Source organism: Caloenas nicobarica, chromosome 5, assembly GCF_036013445.1.
Source record: "Caloenas nicobarica isolate bCalNic1 chromosome 5, bCalNic1.hap1, whole genome shotgun sequence".
Classification (NCBI taxonomy): domain Eukaryota; kingdom Metazoa; phylum Chordata; class Aves; order Columbiformes; family Columbidae; genus Caloenas; species Caloenas nicobarica.
In genome coordinates, this window is record NC_088249.1 from 4479080 (window position 1) to 4490725 (window position 11646).

The 11646-nt window shown below is 57.9% G+C and overlaps 2 protein-coding genes across 2 annotated transcripts; both read left to right on the forward strand.

Moving 5' to 3' along the window:
- Nucleotides 1-748: 748 nt before the first annotated feature.
- Nucleotides 749-2257, forward strand: LOC135989855 (inositol 1,4,5-trisphosphate receptor-interacting protein-like 1). The gene has a single exon (XM_065636919.1). The coding sequence runs from the start codon at nt 749-751 to the stop codon at nt 2255-2257; it is 1509 nt and encodes a 502-aa protein (XP_065492991.1).
- A 4355-nt stretch (nt 2258-6612) lies between these two features.
- On the forward strand, nt 6613-8121 carry LOC135989081 (inositol 1,4,5-trisphosphate receptor-interacting protein-like 1). Its single transcript, XM_065635632.1, has one exon. The coding sequence runs from the start codon at nt 6613-6615 to the stop codon at nt 8119-8121; it is 1509 nt and encodes a 502-aa protein (XP_065491704.1).
- Nucleotides 8122-11646: the final 3525 nt, after the last annotated feature.

Sequence of the window (11646 nt, forward strand, 5' to 3'; positions counted from 1 at the left end):
ACCCAAACCCCCACATCTCTTTCTGTTCGGCTGCTCTCCAGCCTCTCGTAGACTCGATGATCTAAAAGCTCTTTACCAACTGAGATGATTCTACGACCGTGTGATTTATCTTGAAGCCTGCCCGGTGCAGAGTCAGAGGTTGGCCTAGATGGTCCCTGCGCGCACCTTCCAATCCCAGGATGTTCTATGATTATGAGATTGCCATGGGCAGGCAGAGGACAACAAACCCAACGCGAAGCGCCACGCAAGGGCCCGTGAAGAGCATGAACTCTGGCCCAGCCTTCACCGGGACGCCGGGGCAGCTGTGAGTGGGGCGCACGGGCAGGGCTGGCCGGCGGGCGTGCCTGTGACGCGCTCTGGCGCCTGTGACATCAGAAGGGACGAGTCCCCGCGGGGCGGTATACGAGGGGCACCAGCGGCAGCGCTGCCCCAGTTCGGCCTGGGCCAGCGGTGAGTGCGCAGGCGGGGGGAGGCCGGGCTGGACGGGGGCCGGGGCAGAAACGCGGCCCCCGGGGGTGGGTTCTCACCCTGCATGGAGGGCCCGGCCGCTCGCGGGAGCACCTTGGCCAGGGCACGGAGCCGCCGCCGCCGCCGGGGCTGGGGCAGCCCTTGCTGCCTCCCAGCTGCCTCGGCCCCGCTCCTACCTGCCCCTGCTCCCTGCGGCCCCCAGCCCCGCGCCCCTGCCCCGCCAGCCCCCTTCCTCCCACCCAGCCCCACTGAGCCCCTTCTCTCCCTTCTCCTGCAGGCCATGGCTATCATGGAGATTTTCTTCGGGGTTTGGCAAATTCTTACCCTGAACGTGCAGTCGGTCGGCTATGAGCCGGATGAGGAGACGCGCGAGCGCATGGAGCAGCGTGCGGAGATGCTGAGCCGGGAGATGACTCGGCTGTGGCAGGAGGTAGAGGAGATGAGCCAGGAGAAGACAAAGCAGGAGCAGAGCGGCTTTGCCTGGGCATCCCTGCTCCTCTCTGCCTTGCAGCACTGGCAGTGCTGGGCCGTTGCTGGAGTCCTGGTGCTGCTTTTCGGGCTCTGCTGGTGGCTCAGGAAACGGAGCCGTGAGGCAGAGACACAAGAGGAGAGCTCCGACAGGGACGTGGAGGAGGAGGAAGACGAAGAAGGGAATGATGATGCAAATGACCCAGGAAGGTATTTGGAGGATGCCATAGAGAGGCGAGTTCAGAACCGGGACAGACCTTGCAAGGCTGTGAAGAAACTGGTGGGAAAATTCATCGTTCTCTTCAACAAGGTCTTCTTCGATACTTGGTACCCAGTGCTGGAAAAAGCCATTGAGGTGGGCAGCGCCTTCGAAGGTTGGAGTCCCCATGAAGAAGACATCCCCTACTGCCTGCTTGTGCCCCTGAAGCCCCCCCGTGGACACATCTTCCACCTGGAGCCATGCTCCATGTGGCCCGGGAGGAACTTCCGCGTCCGTGTGGAGTTGGTGTGTACCTGTGAGACGGAGCAGCCGGCGCGAGAGACACGTTGCTTCCTCCACGACCCCAAGGAGGAGCAGAGGAGGAATGAGGGCCCCAGCATCCTACGGGACCTCTGCACTGGCTCCTACCTGGATGTGCAGAAAACTGCTGAGTGGTTCCAGAAGATGGTGAGAGGTTTCTGGAAGGATCTGCCTGAGTCAGCCGCGTACCGCCTAATGCCACTGCCCTCCGAGCGCTCCTGCAAATTCCGGGTCCTGCGAGGCTGGGAGAAAAGGTTCTTAATCGAGTTGGTGTTCGGGGTGCGGGAAGGCGACTCTGACATCTTCCTGAGTGGCCAGTACATAGAGGCTGCCTACACCTCAAGGACCTTGTGGCCAGAGACCTACGCTGTGGCAGAGATGAAGTTCTTCCGGCATATCGCCAGCCAGGCACAGCCCGACAGCTTCCACCTCAGATGCCTGCAGCTCTGCGACCGCAACCTGGCGGGCAGAGACTTTTCCGCCTATGCCTTGAAGACAGCTGTGATGCACCTGCTGACCACCAAGCCCCTGTCACACTGGCGCGAGGGTATTTTGTTGGAGCGGCTGGAGGACATCATGGGGTACCTGCAGAGCTGCCTGAAGAAGAGATGCCTGAACCACTTCTTCATCGCCAATGAGAACGTGCCTGAGGAGATCATCTTGCCCCTGGATCTGCGAACGGCTGAACCGCTCAACATCTTCCAGCACCTGGCGCAGAATCCTAACGCCCATGAGAAGGCACGGCTTGAGTTTGAGGAGATGCGGCGTCGGATTCGTGGACTCTTGCTCCACGGACGCTGAAAGAGGTCTCCCTGCACAGAGCTGTGTTTGCGGAGGTCACAGCTGCTGGCAGGCGACGGTGTCTTCCAGGAAGCAAAAAGAGGGGAGAATGCAGGGCACGGAAAGGGAAGGGAACACCCTCTGCAGCAGCCCTCTGCCAGGAATGGCAGCGTTCCCCTCTCGATGGTCTCCCCAGCGCAGCAGCCGGTGATGACAAAGAGCATTTTCACCCTGCTTTCCCCTCTCACTCTCACGGCCACGGTGGCGAATTTCTCGTTGGCCCAGATACTCTTGCTGGGAGCTCTGGCGGGGCAGGGACCAAGCGAGAGGCACCGCTCCGTGTGCCTCTGTGTGTCCTCTGGGGCCTGGGGGACACTGTGCCCACCCCAGACAGTCCCCGGGGAGCTGGTGCCACAGAACCCAGCACGCTGGACACGGGGAACACGCTGATCAGTCGGCAGCGGGAACTGGTGCCGCGCCTTTCCTCCCCAGCAAAAGCACACGCTGGGGAGAGGGACCCGATGCAGCTGAAGAGGCCATCGCGAGGAGGCTTGTGACAGGGACTCTGTTACCGCCCGGACAGCGACCACACCCCTGACTTTGAGAGGGCCCATTCCTTCCGGGAGCTTTACTTTGTGTAGAGTTGCCAATAAAAGTTGTGTTTGAACAAATGCTGCATCCGTGAGTGTCTGTGCATCACTTTCTCGGGGAACACTGGCACAGGGTGCAGCTTCTCACAGAAGACACCCCTGTAATCCCTGGCAACCGAGACCTTGCCGCACTAAGCCAATACACTGCTGAGCTGCTGCAGAATCAGGGAGCGTTCTGCAGAAGAGCTGAAGTGGTGGGCTCTGATTTCATGATTCGCTTGGCTTTGGCTTCCCAGGTGTTGCGGGTTCATCCCAGCAGGCAGCTTGGCATCACGCAGCTGCTCAAGCCCTTTCCTCCAGTGGCACGGTGGAGAGAATCTGAAGGGTAAAAGTGGGAAAACTTGTGCGTTGAGCTAAGGCAGCTTAGTACGTAAAGCAAGAGCTACATGCCCGGGCAGGGCAAGGTAAAGAATTCATTCACTCTTCCCTGGTCTGCCGGCAGACCTGCCTTTTCAGGAACTGTCCTGCCACCCTGCACCTTGCGTTACCAGGAAACATCCTGGCCTTGCACGGCTCTCCGGTTATTATCATGGAATCACAGAATATCTCGAGTTGGAAGGGACACATAAGGATCACCGGGTCCAACCCCCAGGTCCTTGCAGGACTACCTAACATTAAACCATGTAACTAAGATTGTCCTCCAGACACTCCTTGGACTCGGACAGCCTTGGTGCCGTGTCCTTTCCTTGGGGAGCCAGTTCCAGCGGCCAACCACTCACCCAGGGAAGAACTTCTTTGCAATGTCCCATCTGAATTTCCCCTGTGTTGCGGTTGAGACGGACAAACGACCTAGGCCACGTTCTTCTGAGGCGCAAGTAGATACCATTTATTGCCACAAGTGCACTCTTATACAGTTTTCCCAATTCATGTGTCTTTTTACTGTTGGTTACAAGTTGCAGTAGTAACATCTCGTTGGCTAATTTTGCTGTCATCAATGTTACTCTTTTACCCCCTTCTCTCTCACGGGTACATCCCTTCTTTCTCACGGGTACACCTTAATATCTTCGGATACTCCTTTACTCGGATCTTTCTCACGGGTAAACCTTAATATCTTCAAGGCTGATCTCTGTTCCCATACCCTCTGTCAGGGAATCCACGGACCCACCGGAGTCCCCCACACCCCTGAGGCAGTGTCATGGAGGCACTCCAAATGTCAATTTTATGCAGGCAATAAGTTCCTAAGCAGACTTTGTTCCAGTTGGAATGTGTAGCCAATAAACAGACCAGAAACCGAATCACAGAATCACAGAAATTAAGGGATTGGCAGGGACCTCGAAAGGTCATCTAGTCCAATCCCCGTGCTGGAGCAGGAACACCCAGATGAGGTTACGCAGGAAGGTGTCCAGGCGGGTTGTGAATGTCTCAAGGAGACTCCGCAACCTCCCTGGGCAGCCTGTTCCAGGCTCTGGCACCCTCACTGTGAAGAAGTTTCTTCGCATATTTAAGTGGAACCTCCTGTGTTCCAGTTTGTACCCATTGCCTCTTGTCCTGTCGTTGCTTGTCACCGAGAAGAGCCTGGCTCCATCCTCCTGACGCTCACCCTTTCCATACTGATCACCATGAATGAGCTCACCCCTCAGTCTCCTCTCCTCCAAGCTCAAGAGCCCCAGCTCCCTCAGCCTTTCCTCACACGGGAGATGCTCCACTCCCTTCAGCATCTTTGTGGCTGCGCTGGACTCTCTCCAGCAGTTCCCTGTCCTTCTGGAGCTGAGGGGCCCAGAACTGGACACGATATTCCAGATGCGGTCTCACCAGGGCAGAGTAGAGGGGCAGGAGAACCTCTCTGACCTACTGACCACCCCCCTTCTAATACACCCCAGGTCCCATTGGCCTTCCTGGCCACAAGGGCCCACTGCTGGCTCATGGTCACCCTGCTGTCCCCAGGACCCCCAGGTCCCTTTCCCCTGCGCTGCTCTCCAACAGGCCGTTCCCCAACTTATACTGGAACCTGGGTTTATACAAATTACCTAGCACTTTGACTACATAAAAGACAGGCTCGGATATCCGCTGAGGAGATTATTGCCGTGTGACTACAAGGAATCATGAAAATCCACGGTGTGCATGCATACACTCACCAGAAACCAAACTAGACGCCTCTCGCTCAAGGGCACCCAGAAGAAATATTCACTTGCCTGGTTTAGGCAAGGACTCGCTCAAGGGTATATCCAGCAGAGAAAAACAACCGCTCATCCAGGTGAGGAGGTGAGGCGCTCTCAGTCGTGGGAAGTCTCCTTGGACAGCGTCCCAGTCTAAGGGGAGGCCTCCAGTTCACAGAGCCGCTGCTTCGAGAAGGCCACTCCAAGCGGGGCTTTGACAGGGACCCCATTTTATAGCCTGGTCAGATCTGGCTGGGGGCATTACAACATGGTCCAGAAGCTTCTCAGCTTCTCCGGGAACGTGCTTTTGTTGAGGACCCTGTCAACAGACCGAGGGTCCCACCCCTCCTGCCCCCTCAGCCAGGGGGAGGTGAAGTCACCCTGCCCCCAGGTGTGGGGAGGACGTGACTGTCAGCACCATCCGAGGTGTGTACGTGGACACAGGCACAGTGGGGCACAAAGGGGCACAGTAGGTGCTGAAGAGCCACCAAGCGTCCTACTGAAGGCTCCGGATCCCCTCAGGGGATGTGCAGCTGCCACAAGGAAGCTGTAGACTGCAATGAGGTCAGCCCTCAGCCTTCTCTTCTCCAGGCTGAACAAGCCAAGTGACCTCAGCCACTCCCCAGAAAGAAGTCTTGCCCTCAAGGCCTTGCACCATCCTGGTCGCCCTCCTCTGGACACACTCAGAGTTTGACGTCCTTCTTCTCCTGTGGCGCCCAGAACCGCACACAGTGCTCCAGGTGGGGCCGCACCAGCGCAGTGTGCAGCGGGACAATCTCCTCCCTCGCCCGGCTGGCGATGCCGTGCTTGGTGTGCCCCAGGGCACGCTTGGCCCTTTGGGCTGCCAGGACGCGCTGGTGACTCATCTTCAGGTTCCCACCAACCCAAACCCCCACATCTCTTTCTGTTCGGCTGCTCTCCAGCCTCTCGTAGACTCGATGATCTAAAAGCTCTTTACCAACTGAGATGATTCTACGACCGTGTGATTTATCTTGAAGCCTGCCCGGTGCAGAGTCAGAGGTTGGCCTAGATGGTCCCTGTGCGCACCTTCCAATCCCAGGATGTTCTATGATTATGAGATTGCCATGGGCAGGCAGAGGACAACAAACCCAACGCGAAGCGCCACGCAAGGGCCCGTGAAGAGCATGAACTCTGGCCCAGCCTTCACCGGGACGCCGGGGCAGCTGTGAGTGGGGCGCACGGGCAGGGCTGGCCGGCGGGCGTGCCTGTGACGCGCTCTGGCGCCTGTGACATCAGAAGGGACGAGTCCCCGCGGGGCGGTATACGAGGGGCACCAGCGGCAGCGCTGCCCCAGTTCGGCCTGGGCCAGCGGTGAGTGCGCAGGCGGGGGGAGGCCGGGCTGGACGGGGGCCGGGGCAGAAACGCGGCCCCCGGGGGTGGGTTCTCACCCTGCATGGAGGGCCCGGCCGCTCGCGGGAGCACCTTGGCCAGGGCACGGAGCCGCCGCCGCCGCCGGGGCTGGGGCAGCCCTTGCTGCCTCCCAGCTGCCTCGGCCCCGCTCCTACCTGCCCCTGCTCCCTGCGGCCCCCAGCCCCGCGCCCCTGCCCCGCCAGCCCCCTTCCTCCCACCCAGCCCCACTGAGCCCCTTCTCTCCCTTCTCCTGCAGGCCATGGCTATCATGGAGATTTTCTTCGGGGTTTGGCAAATTCTTACCCTGAACGTGCAGTCGGTCGGCTATGAGCCGGATGAGGAGACGCGCGAGCGCATGGAGCAGCGTGCGGAGATGCTGAGCCGGGAGATGACTCGGCTGTGGCAGGAGGTAGAGGAGATGAGCCAGGAGCAGACAAAGCAGGAGCAGAGCGGCTTTGCCTGGGCATCCCTGCTCCTCTCTGCCTTGCAGCACTGGCAGTGCTGGGCCGTTGCTGGAGTCCTGGTCCTGCTTTTCGGGCTCTGCTGGTGGCTCAGGAAACGGAGCCGTGAGGCAGAGACACAAGAGGAGAGCTCCGACAGGGACGTGGAGGAGGAGGAAGACGAAGAAGGGAATGATGATGCAAATGACCCAGGAAGGTATTTGGAGGATGCCATAGAGAGGCGAGTTCAGAACCGGGACAGACCTTGCAAGGCTGTGAAGAAACTGGTGGGAAAATTCATCGTTCTCTTCAACAAGGTCTTCTTCGATACTTGGTACCCAGTGCTGGAAAAAGCCATTGAGGTGGGCAGCGCCTTCGAAGGTTGGAGTCCCCATGAAGAAGACATCCCCTACTGCCTGCTTGTGCCCCTGAAGCCCCCCCGTGGACACATCTTCCACCTGGAGCCATGCTCCATGTGGCCCGGGAGGAACTTCCGCGTCCGTGTGGAGTTGGTGTGTACCTGTGAGACGGAGCAGCCGGCGCGAGAGACACGTTGCTTCCTCCACGACCCCAAGGAGGAGCAGAGGAGGAATGAGGGCCCCAGCATCCTACGGGACCTCTGCACTGGCTCCTACCTGGATGTGCAGAAAACTGCTGAGTGGTTCCAGAAGATGGTGAGAGGTTTCTGGAAGGATCTGCCTGAGTCAGCCGCGTACCGCCTAATGCCACTGCCCTCCGAGCGCTCCTGCAAATTCCGGGTCCTGCGAGGCTGGGAGAAAAGGTTCTTAATCGAGTTGGTGTTCGGGGTGCGGGAAGGCGACTCTGACATCTTCCTGAGTGGCCAGTACATAGAGGCTGCCTACACCTCAAGGACCTTGTGGCCAGAGACCTACGCTGTGGCAGAGATGAAGTTCTTCCGGCATATCGCCAGCCAGGCACAGCCCGACAGCTTCCACCTCAGATGCCTGCAGCTCTGCGACCGCAACCTGGCGGGCAGAGACTTTTCCGCCTATGCCTTGAAGACAGCTGTGATGCACCTGCTGACCACCAAGCCCCTGTCACACTGGCGCGAGGGTATTTTGTTGGAGCGGCTGGAGGACATCATGGGGTACCTGCAGAGCTGCCTGAAGAAGAGATGCCTGAACCACTTCTTCATCGCCAATGAGAACGTGCCTGAGGAGATCATCTTGCCCCTGGATCTGCGAACGGCTGAACCGCTCAACATCTTCCAGCACCTGGCGCAGAATCCTAACGCCCATGAGAAGGCACGGCTTGAGTTTGAGGAGATGCGGCGTCGGATTCGTGGACTCTTGCTCCACGGACGCTGAAAGAGGTCTCCCTGCACAGAGCTGTGTTTGCGGAGGTCACAGCTGCTGGCAGGCGACGGTGTCTTCCAGGAAGCAAAAAGAGGGGAGAATGCAGGGCACGGAAAGGGAAGGGAACACCCTCTGCAGCAGCCCTCTGCCAGGAATGGCAGCGTTCCCCTCTCGATGGTCTCCCCAGCGCAGCAGCCGGTGATGACAAAGAGCATTTTCACCCTGCTTTCCCCTCTCACTCTCACGGCCACGGTGGCGATTTCTCGTTGGCCCAGATACTCTTGCTGGGAGCTCTGGCGGGGCAGGGACCAAGCGAGAGGCACCGCTCCGTGTGCCTCTGTGTGTCCTCTGGGGCCTGGGGGACACTGTGCCCACCCCAGGCAGTCCCCGGGGAGCTGGTGCCACAGAACCCAGCACGCTGGACACGGGGAACACGCTGATCAGTCGGCAGCGGGAACTGGTGCCGCGCCTTTCCTCCCCAGCAAAAGCACACGCTGGGGAGAGGGACCCGATGCAGCTGAAGAGGCCATCGCGAGGAGGCTTGTGACAGGGACTCTGTTACCGCCCGGACAGCGACCACACCCCTGACTTTGAGAGGGCCCATTCCTTCCGGGAGCTTTACTTTGTGTAGAGTTGCCAATAAAAGTTGTGTTTGAACAAATGCTGCATCCGTGAGTGTCTGTGCATCACTTTCTCGGGGAACACTGGCACAGGGTGCAGCTTCTCACAGAAGACACCCCTGTAATCCCTGGCAACCGAGACCTTGCCGCACTAAGCCAATACACTGCTGAGCTGCTGCAGAATCAGGGAGCGTTCTGCAGAAGAGCTGAAGTGGTGGGCTCTGATTTCATGATTCGCTTGGCTTTGGCTTCCCAGGTGTTGCGGGTTCATCCCAGCAGGCAGCTTGGCATCACGCAGCTGCTCAAGCCCTTTCCTCCAGTGGCACGGTGGAGAGAATCTGAAGGGTAAAAGTGGGAAAACTTGTGCGTTGAGCTAAGGCAGCTTAGTACGTAAAGCAAGAGCTACATGCCCGGGCAGGGCAAGGTAAAGAATTCATTCACTCTTCCCTGGTCTGCCGGCAGACCTGCCTTTTCAGGAACTGTCCTGCCACCCTGCACCTTGCGTTACCAGGAAACATCCTGGCCTTGCACGGCTCTCCGGTTATTATCATGGAATCACAGAATATCTCGAGTTGGAAGGGACACATAAGGATCACCGGGTCCAACCCCCAGGTCCTTGCAGGACTACCTAACATTAAACCATGTAACTAAGATTGTCCTCCAGACACTCCTTGGACTCGGACAGCCTTGGTGCCGTGTCCTTTCCTTGGGGAGCCAGTTCCAGCGGCCAACCACTCACCCAGGGAAGAACTTCTTTGCAATGTCCCATCTGAATTTCCCCTGTGTTGCGGTTGAGACGGACAAACGCCCTAGGCCACGTTCTTCTGAGGCGCAAGTAGATACCATTTATTGCCACAAGTGCACTCTTATACAGTTTTCCCAATTCATGTGTCTTTTTACTGTTGGTTACAAGTTGCAGTAGTAACATCTCGTTGGCTAATTTTGCTGTCATCAATGTTACTCTTTTACCCCCTTCTCTCTCACGGGTACATCCCTTCTTTCTCACGGGTACACCTTAATATCTTCGGATACTCCTTTACTCGGATCTTTCTCACGGGTAAACCTTAATATCTTCAAGGCTGATCTCTGTTCCCATACCCTCTGTCAGGGAATCCACGGACCCACCGGAGTCCCCCACACCCCTGAGGCAGTGTCATGGAGGCACTCCAAATGTCAATTTTATGCAGGCAATAAGTTCCTAAGCAGACTTTGTTCCAGTTGGAATGTGTAGCCAATAAACAGACCAGAAACCGAATCACAGAATCACAGAAATTAAGGGATTGGCAGGGACCTCGAAAGGTCATCTAGTCCAATCCCCGTGCTGGAGCAGGAACACCCAGATGAGGTTACGCAGGAAGGTGTCCAGGCGGGTTGTGAATGTCTCAAGGAGACTCCGCAACCTCCCTGGGCAGCCTGTTCCAGGCTCTGGCACCCTCACTGTGAAGAAGTTTCTTCGCATATTTAAGTGGAACCTCCTGTGTTCCAGTTTGTACCCATTGCCTCTTGTCCTGTCGTTGCTTGTCACCGAGAAGAGCCTGGCTCCATCCTCCTGACGCTCACCCTTTCCATACTGATCACCATGAATGAGCTCACCCCTCAGTCTCCTCTCCTCCAAGCTCAAGAGCCCCAGCTCCCTCAGCCTTTCCTCACACGGGAGATGCTCCACTTCCTTCAGCATCTTTGTGGCTGCGCTGGACTCTCTCCAGCAGTTCCCTGTCCTTCTGGAGCCGAGGGGCCCAGAACTGGACACGATATTCCAGATGCGGTCTCACCAGGGCAGAGTAGAGGGGCAGGAGAACCTCTCTGACCTACTGACCACCCCCCTTCTAATACACCCCAGGTCCCATTGGCCTTCCTGGCCACAAGGGCCCACTGCTGGCTCATGGTCACCCTGCTGTCCCCAGGACCCCCAGGTCCCTTTCCCCTGCGCTGCTCTCCAACAGGCCGTTCCCCAACTTATACTGGAACCTGGGTTTATACAAATTACTTAGCACTTTGACTACATAAAAGACAGGCTCGGATATCCGCTGAGGAGATTATTGGCGTGTGACTACAAGGAATCATGAAAATCCACGGTGTGCATGCATACACTCACCAGAAACCAAACTAGACGCCTCTCGCTCAAGGGCACCCAGAAGAAATATTCACTTGCCTGGTTTAGGCAAGGACTCGCTCAAGGGTATATCCAGCAGAGGAAAACAACCGCTCATCCAGGTGAGGAGGTGAGGCGCTCTCAGTCGTGGGAAGTCTCCTTGGACAGCGTCCCAGTCTAAGGGGAGGCCTCCAGTTCACAGAGCCGCTGCTTCGAGAAGGCCACTCCAAGCGGGGCTTTGACAGGGACCCCATTTTATAGCCTGGTCAGATCTGGCTGGGGGCATTACAACATGGTCCAGAAGCTTCTCAGCTTCTCCGGGAACGTGCTTTTGTTGAGGACCCTGTCAACTGACCGAGGGTCCCACCCCTCCTGCCCCCTCAGCCAGGGGGAGGTGAAGTCACCCTGCCCCCAGGTGTGGGGAGGACGTGACTGTCAGCACCATCCGAGGTGTGTACGTGGACACAGGCACAGTGGGGCACAAAGGGGCACAGCAGGTGCTGAAGAGCCACCAAGCGTCCTACTGAAGGCTCCGGATCCCCTCAGGGGATGTGCAGCTGCCACAAGGAAGCTGTAGACTGCAATGAGGTCAGCCCTCAGCCTTCTCTTCTCCAGGCTGAACAAGCCAAGTGACCTCAGCCACTCCCCAGAAAGAAGTCTTGCCCTCAAGGCCTTGCACCATCCTGGTCGCCCTCCTCTGGACACACTCAGAGTTTGACGTCCTTCTTCTCCTGTGGCGCCCAGAACCGCGCACAGTGCTCCAGGTGGGGCCGCACCAGCGCAGTGTGCAGCGGGACAATCTCCTCCCTCGCCCGGCTGGCGATG